Source organism: Vigna unguiculata, chromosome 7 (assembly GCF_037176805.1).
Source record: "Vigna unguiculata cultivar grain cowpea cultivar isolate G323 ecotype 2 chromosome 7, ASM3717680v1, whole genome shotgun sequence".
NCBI classification, from domain to species: Eukaryota; Viridiplantae; Streptophyta; class Magnoliopsida; order Fabales; family Fabaceae; genus Vigna; species Vigna unguiculata.
The window spans coordinates 3115417-3133116 of NC_140798.1; the positions used below are offsets into that span (position 1 = coordinate 3115417).

The 17700-nt window shown below is 32.2% G+C and overlaps 2 protein-coding genes across 4 annotated transcripts; both read left to right on the plus strand.

The window, feature by feature from the left end:
• Positions 1-4210: 4210 nt before the first annotated feature.
• LOC114190561 (calcium-dependent protein kinase 32-like) lies at positions 4211-8781 on the plus strand. Its single transcript, XM_028079501.2, has 8 exons — positions 4211-4921; positions 6540-6663; positions 6768-6911; positions 7276-7428; positions 7557-7672; positions 7777-7944; positions 8089-8319; positions 8407-8781. Exons 1-8 carry the CDS (start codon positions 4454-4456, stop codon positions 8563-8565), a joined length of 1563 nt encoding a protein of 520 aa, XP_027935302.2. The 5' UTR covers positions 4211-4453; the 3' UTR covers positions 8566-8781.
• Positions 8782-12069: 3288 nt separating this feature from the next.
• Positions 12070-17224, plus strand: LOC114190444 (putative galactinol--sucrose galactosyltransferase 2). Of its 3 annotated transcripts, none has more exons than XM_028079329.2 (14): positions 12070-12242; positions 13320-13528; positions 13619-13866; positions 14123-14213; positions 14376-14424; positions 14514-14605; positions 14713-14823; positions 14922-15044; positions 15144-15696; positions 15774-15841; positions 15928-16062; positions 16144-16361; positions 16640-16728; positions 16822-17224. In XM_028079329.2, the coding sequence occupies exons 2-14, from the start codon at positions 13338-13340 to the stop codon at positions 17110-17112; spliced, it is 2259 nt and encodes a 752-aa protein (XP_027935130.1). In that variant the 5' UTR covers positions 12070-12242; positions 13320-13337; the 3' UTR covers positions 17113-17224. The 3 variants fall into 3 exon arrangements, with proteins under 3 accessions (XP_027935130.1, XP_027935131.1, XP_027935132.1); XM_028079330.2 differs by having other exon boundaries at positions 12072-12242; positions 13323-13528; XM_028079331.2 differs by lacking the exon at positions 12070-12242 and adding an exon at positions 12273-12287.
• Positions 17225-17700: the final 476 nt, after the last annotated feature.

Consider the following 17700-nt stretch of genomic DNA (forward strand, 5'->3'; position numbering starts at 1 on the left):
GGAGTAGGGATTCTCGCGATGCAGTCCCTCCAAATGGTGAAGGAGAAGCTGATAGGGCTCGCGATGGTGCTTCTCTCGTGGCCTCACATCACAATCCTTTCTAGTGGTGAGGGAGAATAAGGGGGTAGACCTTGCGGCGGTGGTGCCTCCACAAACGACAACTCTGATGATGATGACTCTAACGACATCAACATACCTAATAGTGGTGACGACCTCTCTACAAGTCCCTTTATGAGGATTGATGGAATTGGGACCTCTTTTAAAACCCTATTATTTTAAACATATTAAAGTCCAATTTTGAAGTTCAATTAGTGACAATGAAAGGTAAAGATACATGACCGTAAAAGTTACCATTACCCCAATAGGTAAAAGTAACTCCCTCTCTTCCATAACATACAACAAGTGGCACTCTAAGTTTCTTTTTTTTTAAAAAAAAAGGGACACTGAACTACCACCCCCTCTCTTCTCTCTTTGTTCTCTTTTTTTTTTTTCACTCTGCCTAGTGTACCCAAACTTCACTGCACCCCCTGTACCCAAATGCCATACCCACCCACAATTTCTCCCTTTGTTTCTTTCACGACATCACCACACTACTTTGTTTATCCAAACTCTTCACAACATCCAAACTGCAGTCCAATATGCATTCTTACTTATTAAAATGACTTCAAAATCTGTTATACTCGTGGCTCAAAAAAATGCTTCAAGAAATAGGAGTGATATAGTTTTGAAGCATTGTAATTCTGTTGCTGTGATACTAGGAAACTTCAATGTAAATATTGTCAAAAGCTAGTAACAGAGGGAGTTTATTGATTGAAGTGTCACTTGGTTAGTACTCAAAAGAACGTTGGTGCTTGCAAGGATGTTACAAATGAAGTGAAGAAAGAAATGTGGTAAATTGTTATTGGTTTGCAACAAAATTTAAACAAGAAGCCAATGCTTAATATGAAGGAGGAAACAACAGAAGCTGGTGAGAAAAGAAAAAATAGTAAAGCATCAAGCAACAATCCTACAAATATTTTTAAGAATACAGTATTTAGTACACAAACTACCATCAAGAACATGTTTAAGAAAGGTATGAGAGAGGAAGTTTGTCAAACAATTGCTAGATTCTTCTATAACAATGTTATACCTTTCAATGTGGCAAAAAGTGAAGAGTTCATTACTATGCTTGATTTGGTTCCAAGACATGGCCTTGGTTTTAAACCTTCATCTTATCATGATATTATAGTTAAATATTTGAAAGAGGAAGTTCGAACTACATCCCTTGCTTTACAAGCACATAGGGATGAATGAAAAAAAAGGATGTATTATTATGACCGATTTTGGACAGATAGGAAAAGAAGGACAGTAATAAACTTCCTGGTGAGCAACCTAAAGGAAATTGTGTTGTTGAAGTTCATAGATGCATATGCAATATCTAAAACAATTGAGAAAATATTTGATATGAAGGATAACATTGTTGAAGAGGTAGGAGAAGAAAATTTCATTCAAGTTGTCACAAATAATGTAATAAACTACAAAGTTGCTAGTCAAATGTTTATGACAAAAGAGAAAAAAGCTATTTTGGACATCGTGTGCTGCACATTGTGTTGACTTAATGTTGGAGGACTATGTGAAGAAGATCTCCATTCATGGGAGACAATTCCAAAAGGTAAAAAAAATGACTACCTTTATCTATCAAGATCTTCTCTAATTTCTCTACTACAATGTTTCACAAAAAGAAAAGATTTGGTGAGGCAAGTGTTACTCATTTCGCTACATCGTACCTGACATTAGGATGCCTACATAAGAATAAAGGACCTTATAATGCTCATTGTTTCCATTGAATGAAATTCTATTATTTCTTTACTTCTGAATTTCTTATTTTTATACACCAAAATGTTTCGTTAATCTTCCCTTTTATTATTAAACAACCAATTAGTTTAAATTACATTAGTCTTTGTGGGAAATGATATCTCTGAAATTGTCCACTGTATAAAAGAAATTAACACACATATATGACGCATATATTTTCAGTAGTATAATCTAAAATATTTTAGTTTATATATATATATATATATATATATATATATATATATATATATATATATATATATATATATATATATATATATATATAAGGTTTAATCATGTCTTTGGTCCCCATTTTAGAGTTAAAATCTCAATTTGGTCCCATTTTTTATTAAAAAGTCTCAAATTTGCCCTTTCTGTTAAGTCTGGCTAGACATCGTTAGGTGAATAGTGACATGGCAAGGTTGACCAGTGCTAGAACAGTGACGAGGCAAGGAAACAATGACGTGGAATGACAAGGGTAATTTTTACGTAGGGAATTTTTTTAAAATATTATATTACTGAAATTAGGTTTAGGGTTTTAAAATTAGAAAGGTTGGGAAAATTTGGGGATTGTGCGATTGGAAGTTTTTTCGAGTGCGCTCATCCGTTTGGAAAACAAATGTTAGTTTTGTTGGTCAATAGTAATGTATTATGGAATATTGTGCTTATTTCAGTATGGGTCTGTGTCATGGCATGTGCTCCTTTCTTTTTTCATTGTGGTCCCTCCATTTGAAAGTGATATTGTGTGTTAGTGTACTTTGTATTTTAAAATATTTTTAATGTTTGTCAGTATTTGAATGAGAAGTCCGTAGTTAGAATTGTGAGATTGTGGTGGATGTACGGGGAGTTAATATGTTAGTTATAGGGATATCTTTTGTAGACTTTGTATCGTTGTATATTTTTATAGTTTGAACTCTTATAAAAATTATATTAATATATTTTTTATTTTGTTAATCTCCTTTTAAATATTATTATGAAATCTCTTATTTTATTAATTTTATACTAATAAAATGAAACGTTACACTTATCCTTTGACAAGCTTATCATACTTTTGACATAACATCGTTTTATCGAAGAAAAAAGAAGATAGAAAAGAGATTTTCCAATTTTTTTTTTCCATAAATTCGTCCTCTCGTGTTCTAGAATCAAAGAAAATAAATTTCCTCAGAGAGACTTTTCAAACATTAAATTGAAACAGAAAAGAGTGGTATACATGATTACTATTTAATATTTTAATTTTAAAGTAAATTCATTCATGAGATCTTTTTATTGAACTTCTATTTTCTTTGTTTTAATAGAAAGAAAATACGTACTCAAACTTACGTGAGGCTTTAAACTTTATCACATCCATCCTTTTTTTTTTTCTATTGTAAAAGTCTATCATGTCTATAAATTCGTGTTATGATGCAACATAGATGTAAAATTCCCCTAAACGAACAAATAAAATTAATAAATGTAATTTGTTCTAAGAAAAATCATCACAAATCTCTATTAGTAAGCATGGAAGTGGTTTATATACATAATATGATACTTAAAAACATCTTCTAACATAATCAATTATATTCTCAAATATTATATGAGATTTATATACACAAATTGATTATGTTATTAAATATAATAAACTATAAATAATTATTTTTATCGCATTTCTTGTGGTTTTGAATAGAAAATAGTATCAATTTTGGATTTTCAATTTTCGTATTTATTCTGTTTTGGTTTTCTTCATTTCCTTTTTATTTTCTTACCAGTAAATGTGTGTCTTTACATCTTTTGAAGTAAACAAGTGGTTAATTTTTTTCATCCAAACCAAACAATGGATAATAAGAAAAAAAGGGAAACTTTCATCTAGATTAGTAAAATAGCAAAGTCCCAATTAACTGCAATTATAAAAGTATTAGTTCTGTACCAATGAGTTTAGAAAACTTACGATAAAAAAAAGTTACTACATGTTTTTCCTTTTTTTATAATGATGTTATAAATTTTTACATATTATTTAAAAGCCAAAAAAATAATAATAATATTTTTCATCGTGTGGTGTCACTTTCTAAATTGAGATGAGTTTCGTGAGGCATTGTTGTGCAATATATTTTCTTTATATATAAGTTTATTTATTTCAATTTTCTTAAATTTGATTTTCTTTATATATATGAGTTAGTTTAAATAAATTTCTTTCCATCCACACAACAGCAACAGACAAACAGAGATTGTTCCAGCACCAACACTTTTCAACAATCCCAACAATTAATAATGAATTAATTAGTTAACGAAGCTTGTTTTTGTAACAGAGACAGGTAGCGTGACACGTCAGCTTTGCCAAAAATAAAACCCGCACGAAACAAAAGCCAAGTACCGCAGAGGACAAAAATGGAAATACTCACATTTTCCACGCCATTAAAGTTAGAGAGAAAAAAGAAGAAGAAGAAGCGCAAAAGAGAGGGTCAAGGAAGAAGAGGAGGAAGAAGAAGAAGAAGAAGACGGAGACGCTGGACCCTGCGTCCGCGTTTCTCATTCATCCTTCACTCTCTCCAAAACCCTCCTTTCTCATTTTCATATTCCTTCACATATTATTATTCTTCCAATTCATTCTCCCATTTTGAAAACGGTGTAACGCATTGTAGTTATGGGGAACAGTTGCGTCACTCCGGTGAGGCTAAGAAGGGAGAGGAGGCAGCGGAAGAAGGAGGAGGCGGCGGCCAAGAAGCTCGTCGTGCTCAAGGAACCCACGGGCCGGGACATTGGGCTGCGCTATGAATTGGGCAAGGAGCTGGGCCGAGGGGAGTTCGGCGTCACCTACCTCTGCCGCGACAAGGAGACCAAGGAGGAGTGGGCGTGCAAATCGATATCCAAGAAGAAACTGCGAACCGCCATTGATATCGAGGATGTGCGCAGAGAGGTGGAGATCATGCGCCACTTGCCCAAACACCCCAACATCGTCTCGCTCAAGGACACATTCGAGGACGACAATGCGGTTCACCTCGTCATGGAGCTCTGCGAGGGCGGCGAGCTCTTCGACCGCATTGTCGCGCGCGGCCACTACACCGAGCGCGCCGCCGCATCCGTCGTCAAAACCATCGTCGAAGTCGTCCAGGTTCGCTGCCATATCCTTTCTGTTTACCGTTTTTGCATGATCGTTAACTCGTCTTTCTTTTTCGCGTGTAAGTTAAATTTAGCGCCAACACGCGTCGTTGGATGGTGGTTGCCGCGGTAGGGGTGTCAAATTGGTCCAAACCTATGAGCAAATCCGCTCAGCGCGGAGACCCGGTTCGGTTAGATTGAAGAAAAAAAAAACTTTCTTTTGAATTTTGAACCGTATGAACCCAATTCACTAATCTGGGTTTGAGGTAGGTCCGTGGTGGATTAACTCCTACTCATTTCTATATATGAATTTTTAATCCCACGAGAAATCACTATTGATTTTTCTGCATAAATAGCTGGGTAGAACCAACCACCCACACTGTTGCTTTTCCAATAAATATATAAAACAAATTCAGAGTCTATCTGCCAGAACTCGCTAATATCTGATAATTCGAGTTGGGTAGCAAAATTTTTTATTTGTTATAAAGTAAGATGGGTTAATTTGACCCATTTTTAACTCTGAGCCAGATTAAGGTAACCCATTTTCATCTCAACATACGGTGAGCCGGGTGGGCTCACATTCTAGACCCTATACCGTGTTACCGTATACGGTTCAAAGTCTCGGTTTCCAAGTTGCAGAAGGGAGAATTGTTAGAATGGTAGATGACTTATGAAATGAAAAAAAGAATTCTTCAGTAATCAAACTTCAATAATTTGCATGATGGAGTTTTACATTAGCTTTTGATACAGATATCAAGCATAAATTTTAACTGATTAGAGAAGAATAATAGAAGCAGTAACGCAGTTGCATTGATTTTTTTTTTTTTTAATTGTAGTCAAATATTAGATTAGATTACGGATTTAATTAATATAAAGTAATGGTTTAGATTCTCCAGAAAAAAGTAATGATTTAGGTTGTTTTAACCTCTGAAGTTTTGAAATATTGGTTGGTTTGGTGCTTGTCTTGGAATTTTAAAAAGGCTAAAATGAGTATTACGTGATGTTGATGTTATTAGTGATAAATATTGACAAATAATTTTGGATGATAAAATAATGTTGAGATATTAGGTATTAAATTAACTGATGGTGTTGTAGTTTTATGTTATTTCTCTTTTTTATTCATTGTGGGATCAGAAAAAAAAGTTCTTCATCTCTGTTGCTAATTTTTAAATGATGAATAATTTGAAGTAAATTGAAATTTTAGTTGTGGTATTACTTTGAAATGAAAGAAATAGCATAACAATTACGTAATTAATTGGTGTGTGCAATTCAGTGTTTTGTTTAAAATCGGTGCTGAAGACTCAGTATTACTATATTTTCTTCTGCTATGTTTTTGTTTACCTTTTATGGGAGTTTCTACGTTTATCAGATGGATGTTGATGAAAGACTGTTTTGTATATCTCACTTATCAGACCTTCAAATAAATGATATATTATGCATGAATGGCATTTTAACCTTTGGAGTTGAAATATTGGGACTGGTATGGTTTGTTTCTTGGTTTCTATGAATATTATTTGCTCTTCACTGCAATGTGCTTGGAGTGTTTCTCTCTCTCTATATATATATTATTGGTTATTCTAAATTTGATATTAAATGATCACTCTTTTGTATTTGTCTTTTTTGTGGTTTAGATGTGCCACAAACATGGTGTGATGCATAGAGATCTCAAACCTGAGAACTTTTTGTTTGGAAACAAGAAGGAGTCAGCACCTCTGAAAGCAATTGACTTTGGATTGTCGGTTATCTTCACACCAGGCAATGCTTTGGCTATTTATTAAATTTCGATGCTGTTGTTTGATCCTCAACATTTTGATGCTGCCATGCCTTTACAATAAGCTGAAGTTTGCCTTTTTCTGCAGGTGAAAAGTTTAATGAGATAGTTGGAAGTCCATATTACATGGCTCCTGAAGTATTAAAGCGTAATTATGGCCCTGAAGTAGATATTTGGAGTGCTGGAGTAATTCTTTACATCTTACTTTGTGGTGTTCCACCTTTTTGGGCAGGTTAGTTTTGTATTATGAATGATGTTTCTGGCATTTGCGAGAGTCTTAGATCTTAAGTAGCTCACTTATTTAGGTCAATGTGTGTGGGTTTTGCCCTTTTGTACTAACAACAAATATGTACTATAGTAATGTTAGAAAAATAATTCTTTGCGTTGGAAGAAAAATATTATGTCTTAGTTACAACATAGAAAAAGAATTATTTACTCGTAGTGATCTTTTAACATAGAAAAAGATTATTTGGTGCTCGTATGAATAGTGTTTCGCTTATCGTCGATCGTTTAGTAAAATTTGTGTCATACAATTATTTCTTGCTATTATTGTCTCTGATATATTCGATTCTCTAAATGTTTTGTCTTGAATGCAGAAACTGAACAGGGAGTTGCTCAATCAATTATTCGGTCTGTCGTTGATTTTAGGAGGGAACCATGGCCCAAGGTTTCTGATAATGCAAAAGACCTTGTGAAGAAGATGCTTGATCCTGACCCAAAGCGCCGGCTTACTGCACAAGAAGTGTTAGGTATACATATATATATGCATTTCGTATAACTGCTTAGGGAGATTAAGTGTAGAATTATTTGGTTTTTTTCTTATAAGATGGACTATTATGATAAAAAGTTTGCTGACAAAAATGTTCACTAAATGCAGATCATCCATGGTTACAGAATGAAAAGAAAGCTCCTAATGTTTCATTGGGAGAAACTGTTAGATCAAAGCTCATGCAATTTTCTGTAATGAACAAGCTTAAGAAAAGAGCTTTGAGGGTAATGTTCTAAACCGTATTTGAACAATCTTATGGGAAATACTCTCCAAAATCTTAAGGGAAAATTGTTTTAACACTATGTTCTGTTGACTTTCATGTGAACAGGTGATTGCAGAACATTTGTCATCAGAAGAAGCTGCTGGAATAAAAGAGGGATTCGACCTGATGGATACAGGCAATAAAGGCAAAATTAACATTGATGAGCTGCGAGAAGGGTTGCAGAAACTAGGTCACCAAATTCCTGACGCAGATGTACAAATACTTATGGAAGTTGTGAGTACTTTTTCACTTTATCTCTTTTTGTTCTTCAATTTATGGGTGGAGAAAAAAGTAGTTTCTTCTCTTGTTTTTCAAAATTATTTTCGTTGTAATATATGAAACTAAGTGTAAACTTTGGATGGGTGCTGCTTAATACAGGGTGATTCAGACAAAGATGGGTATCTAGATTATGCAGAGTTTCTTGCCATATCTATTCATCTGAGAAAGATAGACCATGATGAGCACATTCACAAAGCCTTCCAATTTTTTGATAAGAATAAAAGTGGATATATTGAAATTGAAGAGTTACACAATACCTTAGCTGATGAGGTTGAAACAAACATCGACGAAGTCATCAATGCAATTATGCATGATGTTGACACAGATAAGGTCAGTATATTTGAATTTGATTTTATATGTATATATATTATACATACATTATTGAATTTGAAAGAGTTTGTGTTGATGTGATTGCAGGATGGAAGAATAAGCTATGAGGAATTTGCTGCAATGATGAAGGCTGGCACAGATTGGAGGAAAGCATCAAGGCAGTATTCAAGAGAGAGGTTTTCTACCTTAAGTCAGAAGTTGTTCAAGAAGGACGGGTCTTTGCAGTTAAACAATGGCGGTAGCTGAATTTAGAAATCACAATCTGTTTTACTCCCAAAAACTCATCCTTTTACTGTTTTCCCTTCATCCTTATTCTTTTCTCAATTTTTTCTTATAACCAATGCCCTTAGCTTACTGTTTAAGCAATTAAAGGTCAAAAGTTTTATTCAAAACTGTAACACAATTCTCTTTTGTAATTTTCAATGCCTTTCTAATATTACAGGTTTTCTATTTACAGATTCATTAACATTTGGGCTCTCTGTCTCTGTATGTATATATTATACTTTATTCAATTTCAATGATCAAAATATACAAATAATTATAACAAAATATATTTAAATTATCTAAAGTATGAACTAATTTCTTGTCATTGTTTGTTGCTTGTTCGTTTCTGGTTTCTAAATTTTCACTAAAATGTTATATGGTGAAGATAAGAATATGTTTAGTGACCTAAAGTTCATGTGCGATTTATATAGTTTTATTCATTATTCAATGATATATTTAGTCTATATACAATCTCATATTATAAGACGATGAATTCAATATATGGAAATTTTCACTTTTTTTCGTGTACATATTTTGTTTGTCAATTTTATATAGAGATACGATTAGATGGTGATTTGCTTACTTTTATTCTAAGTTGTTTTTGTTGGTTGAAAATGTCATTTGAGATAGGAGTTGGTGAAACATGGAGGTTTCAAAACGTGAGTGTATTTTTTTTTTTAAATAGTTGTGATTATATTATAATTATATGGAATTTTAAACTAACATAATAAAAAAAATAGACAATGAAGATAAGAGATGACGTATGTTAACAATTTAGAGAAATAAAATTGGTTTAGTAGGTCTAGAGGGAAGGTGAAAGACATGATAGGTTCAATTCTCTCTCTTAACAAAAACTAATAACTAACATTTGTCGATAAAAAAAATAATAAACTCAAATACAATAATTATTGACAACACTTTTCATTGAATGTTCATTATTTTAAAAAATCATTATCACATGTCTCAATAAAAGTTTTGATGTAAAATCAAGAAAGAAGAGTTTAATTACATTTCAAGAAAATTTTTGGACTTTTTTTCAAATGTCATCTCATAAAAAATATTTAGATGATAATTTTGTATGTAAAGTATAATTAGTTGATGGTAGTTGTATATGAAGAAATATAACGTATGCAACTTTAGTGTTTAATTGATTTACTTATTTAAAATCTTTGGTTATACACACATGAAATGTAAAAAGATGCAAAAAAAAAAAAAAAAGACAAAAAAGACAAAAAAGACAAAAAAAAGAAGAGAAAATAGACATTACATTTTTATATTGGTTCCTTTGATTATATAAACTATCATTTAATTGATTGAGTTATTAAGCATACTAATGTCATGAAGTACAAAGAGTATTCTTTGGGTTTATAGTCACTTTTGATCAACCCTTTAAGCAATGTTTAAACTCGCACTCATTCCTAACTAACTCTTGAGTATTGTTTGAGTTCATAACCACTCCTCATTGACACTTTGAGTATTGTTTGGACTCATCATCACTTCTAACTCAACCAAATATTCTTTTAATAAGTTATTATTAACTTAACGTATTATTTCAACAAATCATTTTTGGCTTAACAAAATATTCTTTCAATAAGTTACTTTTGACTTAACAAAGTATTATTATCTAAAGATAAAATGGCTAAACCATATCAAATAAGAATATATGTAATATTTTTTTCCATAAATAATAAAATTTATTGAGAGATTTGTTAAGAAGGACTTATAATTTACTTTAGAGATATTTATTAAGAAATTTGGATTATTTATTATAAATGAGTTATAAAAAGATATTTATTTACGAGTTTATATTACACTTTATTTTCACTAATAATATTTTATTTCTACTCTTGTATAATAAATTTATGATAATTTTTATTTTATTAACCCTTACCATGTACATGTAGATGTGAAGCAAACAAGTTTGTTTTTCATTACTATTACTGCTGAGGTTTAACTTAATAAATTTTCTAGGACAACATTAAAATTTGTATTAAAATAGAACACTCCACACATCTTTGACAAAATTGGAAGAACCATTATTAATGGTTATCAATTAATTTATATTGGGACATAGTAAAAAATAATTGCTACTACAAAGCTGAATAAGAATATGTTAAACTTGAAAATTCTCCAAAACAATTAGAAGATTAATTTACACACAAAGGGTAGTCATATTTTAGTCTTTCTACTTCGTCCAAAACTTGACAATATCTTTTAATATTAATATTATGTAAAATTATTTTCTCTTTAAGTTCAACTTATTGAATCATAATATTATATATAATTTTCTTTCAGCTTTTATTTTTTATGTGCTTATTTCATTTGGTTATTTTATTATTTTGTATACCTAGAACTAATATTGGTTTTAGGTGAATCTCAAATGGAACAAAGTTTCCAATCACATAAATCTTTGTGAGTTTCAAAATATCTATCTTGTGTATTGAATGACGCCATCAATGCACTCACTAGATTGTTCCGGAAAACTAGAAATCATTTTCACATAAATTATATTTCTATCTGCCAATGCAGTCATTATCATTTTTTTCTAGTTTCTGAATTTAGTCTATAATTGTATTTTTATAATTTGTTTGATGTTCAGTATATTTAAGATAAAATAAGTATATTATTATACTTATAAAGCAATTATAATATTATATATTATATTATATTTTTATGTTCTCAAAGATAAAATAAGTATATTATTATAATTTTTAATAATGACAATTAAATGTTGGAGAATCAATATGCATCGATGTTAGGATGAGCATCAAGCTAAGAAAGTCATGACAAAATTTTAATGTGGTGAAATTTATGACATTTATAAAGTCAAAATAATGTAATAAAAAATATATTATATAGGATAAGGCTTTTAGGGTATCAAAATAATGTAATAAGAAAATAGATTATATAGATAAGGCTTTTAGGGTATCATGACCTTTTCTATTCTTATATGCACAACATTCTCACTATCAAGTTTTATGTTGTGCATTTTGTTCCCACTGAGATGACATGTTATTATATACATTTATCAAGAAGGAAATTAAATAAATATATGCATGAAAATTATCACTTATACTTGAATTAATTATATAAATTTTAATATAATATAGAAAATATTGTTTATATAATATGATGATAACATATGTTCCAAAGATCAAATGTTACTCCTATTCATATTACTAAAACGTAATAATTAACATTTGATAAGATTAAAAATACTGATTGATTTAATTTTTAAACCCCTTAAATTTAAAAAAAAAAAATAGTGACCAATCTAAACACGTAGTTCAGTAGGTCAGATCACATGTTGGTATTTATTTCTCTTACATTACAAAAACAAAAATTCTCCTTTCTAATTCACCATTTTTCAAGATCCATCTACCATGAATGTCACATCCACGTGTCACCATCTCGACCATGGAGGCCTAGAAGTTGCTCGACCTTTACCTCCTCACGCACTATAAATTACTCTCTGGAATCTCATTCGTTTCATATTCCAATTCGAATTCAGCTAACAATTGCATCAAACTTTTGAGTTTCTGATACCAACACTGTCTCTTCTCTTCTTCATTATTACACACTCATTCTGATATTCTGATTCTGTGTTTCACGTTCTTCATCTGTCTCAAGGTTTCTTATATTTGAATCCTCTTCTTCAGGTAAGTTCTTCAGTTTCATTAACTCTGACTCATAATCAGTACTCTGTAAGTATAAATGTTTGTCTAAAATGATCTTCAGATAACTTATGTATAAAAAGAGAATCATTTTCCCTCAACCATTCAACATCTGTATATAACATTTCTTATTATTAAACTTTGATGCGTGTTTATATCTGTATGTAATAATTGATCTGAGTTCAGTGCAAATAATATTATAGTTTATATTTATACATGATTTTCAATTTAACCTCAGTTGGTGTTTTCTGATTTTTTAAAACTTTTTTATATATTAATTTTTAAAAAATCAAAGCAATAAGGGTCTTTGAATTTTTCTTTTTTAAAAAAAAATATAAAATGTAATATTTTAAAGACAAAATCATATTTAGACACCTTAAAAACTAACACTTGAAACTAAATGTGGCGGTTAAAGTTATTTATTAAGAGTACCTTCAATGGAAATCTCATCCAAATTTGGATGAGAATGGTTTACAATTGTTATTTATAAATAAAAATATTATATTTTAATGTGATTTCCACAAATTAACTATTTTATAAATTAAATGAAGTATTAATATAAAAACTCTTTACACTTTATAAATAAATATTTTAATTTAAACAAATTAAATATTAGATTTAAATGAAAATAATTTTTATTTATAAATATATTTTTTAATTTTAAATAAATCATACGTGGGACTTATATTAAAATAATAATTTTTATTATGGTAAGCAATTTTTTTATTAATTTATATGTTTTTAAATAATTAAACACTTAGTTACATGCCATGAAAAATGTTATCCGGGCCATCTAATAATTATTTGTTGTATGTTACTCATGCATAACCTATTTCGATTATAATAATATTTAAAATAATATAATAATCTAAAATAATTAAAATAATAAATTAAAAATAAGTAAAAAAAATCAAAATATCATTATTCATAATATGTGGTAGTTCTCTCTCTTAGGCTCACATTGACTTTGAAACATCTAGAGTATTCAAGTATCAATTGTTACCTATTTTCTCATGTTAATAATACTAATCTAGTGTTTCTAATATGGTGTTGTTGTTTCAGTAGTTAAGTGTTCCAAACATGACGGTGAGACCTATGATCTCGATCAATGATGGGAACCTGGTGGTTAATGGCAACATTATACTGAGTGCAGTGCCAGACAACATTGTCCTAACTCCAGGAACCGGAAAGGGCCTTGTCACAGGCGCATTTATTGGTGCCACTGCTTCCAACACCAAAAGTCTGCATGTCTTTCCCATCGGTGTCTTAGAGTAAGTCCCTTTAAACTTTGCTTCCTTTATACAATGAATTAGCATGCTATATCTATCTTCTTTACTAAAGTTTAGCTGGTTTTTGAATAGGGATCTTCGGTTCTTGAGTTGTTTCCGGTTCAAGTTATGGTGGATGACTCACAGAGTGGGAACCTGTGGGAGGGACGTCCCATTGGAGACTCAGTTCATGCTTATAGAGAGCAAGGACAGTAAAGATTATTATAATGAAGACAATTCTCCAACAGTTTACACTGTTCTGCTTCCTCTCCTCGAAGGCCAGTTCCGTGCTGTTCTACAAGGCAATGACAAAAACCAGATAGAGATTTGCCTTGAGAGTGGTGAGTTGCTTCTTGGCCATGAAAATTGATTTGGTGTTACCTATCACAAACTCTGCAACTGGCTTCAAATTAAGCTCCCCCAAGTTTGTAGAGAACCTGAGGTGGAGCTACCATATGTGAATATACTAATGGGATGAAGAAACCTCTCAATGGCTTCCTACCAATCAATTAAATCAATCAAAAATGTATATGTAAGGAGGAGTCCCAAAGAACAGAAACAATATGTTTCCTTTTGGTGTATGGTTTGGTTTTGCAGGAGATCCTGCTGTTCAGACCAATCACGGCCTTCACTTGGTCTACATGCATGCCGGTACCAACCCCTTTGAAGTCATCAACCAAGCTGTCAAGTAAGGCAACTTTCCCTTTTTCTCTCTGTAATATGTTATCTGTCTCTCGAGGACCTTACACAAAAATTGCATTGACTTGAATTTGTCATTTTTTTGGTGAACAATGGAATTTGTTTGTTGTCTACTGAGATGTTACTGATTCCTTTTCTAATGTCACTCAAGGGCTGTAGAAAAACATATGCAAACTTTCCGTCACCGTGAGAAGAAAAAAGTAAGAATCTCCTCTTGGCTGTATACAAAAGGATTCAATGCTTAATATGTGATGCATTTTGTTTCTTACTTTTAGTTCCACTTTTGCAGTTGCCATCTTTTCTTGACTGGTTTGGGTGGTGCACATGGGATGCTTTCTATACTGATGTCACAGCTGAGGGTGTTGAGGAAGGCCTCAAAAGGTAATAATCTAAGGGAAATAGTAGTGTGCTAGTTTGTTTTATGTCCGTGAAGAAGAGTCAAGTTACCGGATACTGAAACACTGAAACTTTGGTTAATATTACTTCAGCTTATCAGAGGGAGGTACAAGTCCAAGGTTCCTAATCATTGATGATGGCTGGCAACAGATTGAAAGTAAACCAAAAAACGATGATGATTGTCTTGTACAAGAAGGAGCACAGTAAGATTGACTAATAAGTTTTGATAGCTACCAACAGTTTTCCATTATCATTTTAAAGCATTTGTAATTTATATTTTGGAGAATTTTGGTGATGGCAGGTTTGCTACCAGGTTGACTGGTATCAAAGAAAATACTAAATTTCAGAAGAATGGACAGAGCAATGACACAGTTTCTGGTCTGAAGCATGTTGTAGATGAAGCAAAGCGATGTCACAATGTGAAGTATGGTCTTAGACCTTGAAACTTGAGTTGAGTGTTTTCGGATATTTTAATGTTAGAGGAGAATTATGAGATGTTGATGAGTTTGTGAATTGTGGACAGATATGTTTATGTTTGGCATGCTCTGGCTGGTTATTGGGGAGGAGTGAAGCCTGCAGCAAGTGGCATGGAACATTACGACACTTCCTTGGCATATCCAGTACAGTCTCCGGGTGTGCTAGGAAACCAACCGGACATTGTCATGGACAGCTTGTCTGTCCATGGCCTGGGACTGGTGCACCCGAAGAAGGTTTTTGATTTCTACAATGAGCTTCATGCTTACCTAGCTTCATGTGGAGTAGATGGAGTGAAGGTTGATGTGCAAAACATTATTGAGACACTAGGTAGTGGACACGGTGGTAGAGTCACACTCACGCGCAGCTATATTCAGGCACTTGAGGCTTCTGTTGCTCAGAATTTTGCTGACAATGGATGCATTGCCTGCATGTGCCATAACACTGATGGCCTTTACAGTTCTAAGCAGACCGCTGTTGTGAGAGCTTCTGATGACTTTTATCCCAGTGATCCTGCTTCCCACACAATTCACATTTCATCTGTTGCATATAACACACTTTTTCTGGGAGAGTTTATGCAACCTGACTGGGATATGTTTCATGTAAGTGGAAGTTATAGTAGTTTAGTTCATGAATATGTTACATTTCCTGGATCTTGACAAAACAATTTTTGTGTCAGAGTTTACATCCGGCAGCAGAGTACCATGCTGCAGCTCGTGCAGTCAGTGGAGGTCCAATTTATGTTAGGTACGTTACAAATATTAATTGTCCTGCATTAGGCCATACATGAACCGAGTTAGCACATGTGACGTGTAGATTTGTTGATTTTGCAGTGATAAGCCAGGAAGGCACAATTTTAATCTTCTCAAGAGACTGGTTCTGTATGATGGTTCAGTTCTCCGTGCTCAGTTACCTGGCAGGCCTACTCTTGACACTCTCTTTGTCGATCCAGCAAGAGATGGAACCAGGTTGGTTTAGTTTTCTTACCAATGTTGCAATGTTTTTGGGACATTGTGATGGTTCTCATGTGCCTAAGTTGTCTTGTCCAGTTTGCTGAAGATATGGAACTTGAACAAATGCTCTGGCGTGGTTGGTGTGTTTAACTGCCAAGGTGCTGGGTGGTGCAAGATACAAAAGAAAACCCGAATTCATTGTCCATCACCCGGGACTCTCACTGGCTCTGTTCGTGCCTCTGATGTTGACCTCATTGCTCAAGTAGCCGGTGCTGATTGGCATGGTGACACTGTTGTTTATGCCTATAGATCAGGTAACTTAAACTTAGTTTATTTATTATGCTTAGATCTGTCAAAAATAGATCGATAGATCCGATTTATCACGAATTGATTAATTAGCAGATCAATTCAATCTGATTTACTTGTTAGCAAATCGAAAAACTTGGAATCTGGTCTTGAAATTTGTAAGAGAAATTCAACTCAATACCTGGTGGATTTTGATCCATTTTGATTTTGATCCATTTTGACAGTTCTAATTATGCAAACGACTCCAATTCAACCTCATTGAAACTAACCTGTTTCCATGTTTTAGGTGAGGTGATTCGGCTGCCAAAAGGTGCTTCGGTTCCTGTGACACTGAAAGTTCTGGAGTACGAAGTTTTCCATTTTTGTCCAATCAAGGTGAAGAAGCTTCATTAGTTTTTGGTTTTGTACCATTGTGGTGTTATTAAAACTGGAGCATGATATACTAATTGGTCCAGTGTTGTTGAACAGGAAATTGAGCCAAGTATTTCATTTGCACCGATAGGGTTACTGGAGATGTTGAACGTTGGAGGTGCAGTGGAAGATTTTGATGTCCATGAAGAATCAGGAAAAACAAGTTTTATTGTGAGAGCGAGAGGAAATGGCAGATTCGGGGTTTATTGTTCTGAGTGTCCTGTGAAGTGTTTGGTGGGTGGCAATGAAACAGATTTCAACTATGACTCAGAGAACGGGTTGACAACCTTTTACATCCCTGTGCCTGAAAGGGACATGTACGTTTGGCAGATAGAGATCCATTTTTGAGTCTTAATAGCTTCAGATGCAGTGGTACCATATATAGAACGGAGAAGAGTGTATTTGTGTTAGGAAGAAAAGTTTTTCTTCAGTAATAAAAACTCAACGTCTTTTTCCAATATTTACTTCCGTCTTTGTAATTGGGTTTAAGAAATTAATTCATAAATATTAATATTATTATCAACTAAACCATAACCAGAATTATTATAAAATAAATAGAATTGTACCATAAAATCTATATAGTTTAATTAACAAGAAAATATGATTTTAGTTTATTTTCTAGTGACAAATTTAATATCGTTTAATTTTGAATTAAATGTCTTTTTCTTTTATTTTCATAGAATTTTGAAATTAGTTTACTTTAAAATTTTGAATTAATTTTTAAAATTTTGAATTAATTTAATTATGTAAAATATTATAAACAATTTAAATATAATTTTTAAATGTGTATAAAATATTAAATAAATTAATTAAAAGTATTTTTATTTTATAAATTAAAAATTAAATTAATTCAAATTTTAAAATAAATAAATTTTAAAATTCATAAAAGTTAAGAGAGAAAAATATATTTAATCCTTTAATTTTTTCGATAAAAGA

What these genes read in the sequence shown, in the direction of transcription:
- LOC114190561 (XM_028079501.2), top strand. Translation starts at nt 4,454, where the DNA reads ATGGGGAACAGTTGCGTCACTCCGGTGAGGCTAAGAAGGGAGAGGAGG. An exon ending in TACTGCACAAGAAGTGTTAG is followed by an intron (nt 7,429 to 7,556) that starts GTATACATATAT and finishes CACTAAATGCAG; the next exon opens with ATCATCCATGGTTACAGAAT. An exon ending in TTAAGAAAAGAGCTTTGAGG is followed by an intron (nt 7,673 to 7,776) that starts GTAATGTTCTAA and finishes TCATGTGAACAG; the next exon opens with GTGATTGCAGAACATTTGTC.
- LOC114190444 (XM_028079329.2), top strand. Translation starts at nt 13,338, where the DNA reads ATGACGGTGAGACCTATGATCTCGATCAATGATGGGAACCTGGTGGTT. An exon ending in CTTGTACAAGAAGGAGCACA is followed by an intron (nt 14,824 to 14,921) that starts GTAAGATTGACT and finishes TGGTGATGGCAG; the next exon opens with GTTTGCTACCAGGTTGACTG. An exon ending in AAGCGATGTCACAATGTGAA is followed by an intron (nt 15,045 to 15,143) that starts GTATGGTCTTAG and finishes AATTGTGGACAG; the next exon opens with ATATGTTTATGTTTGGCATG.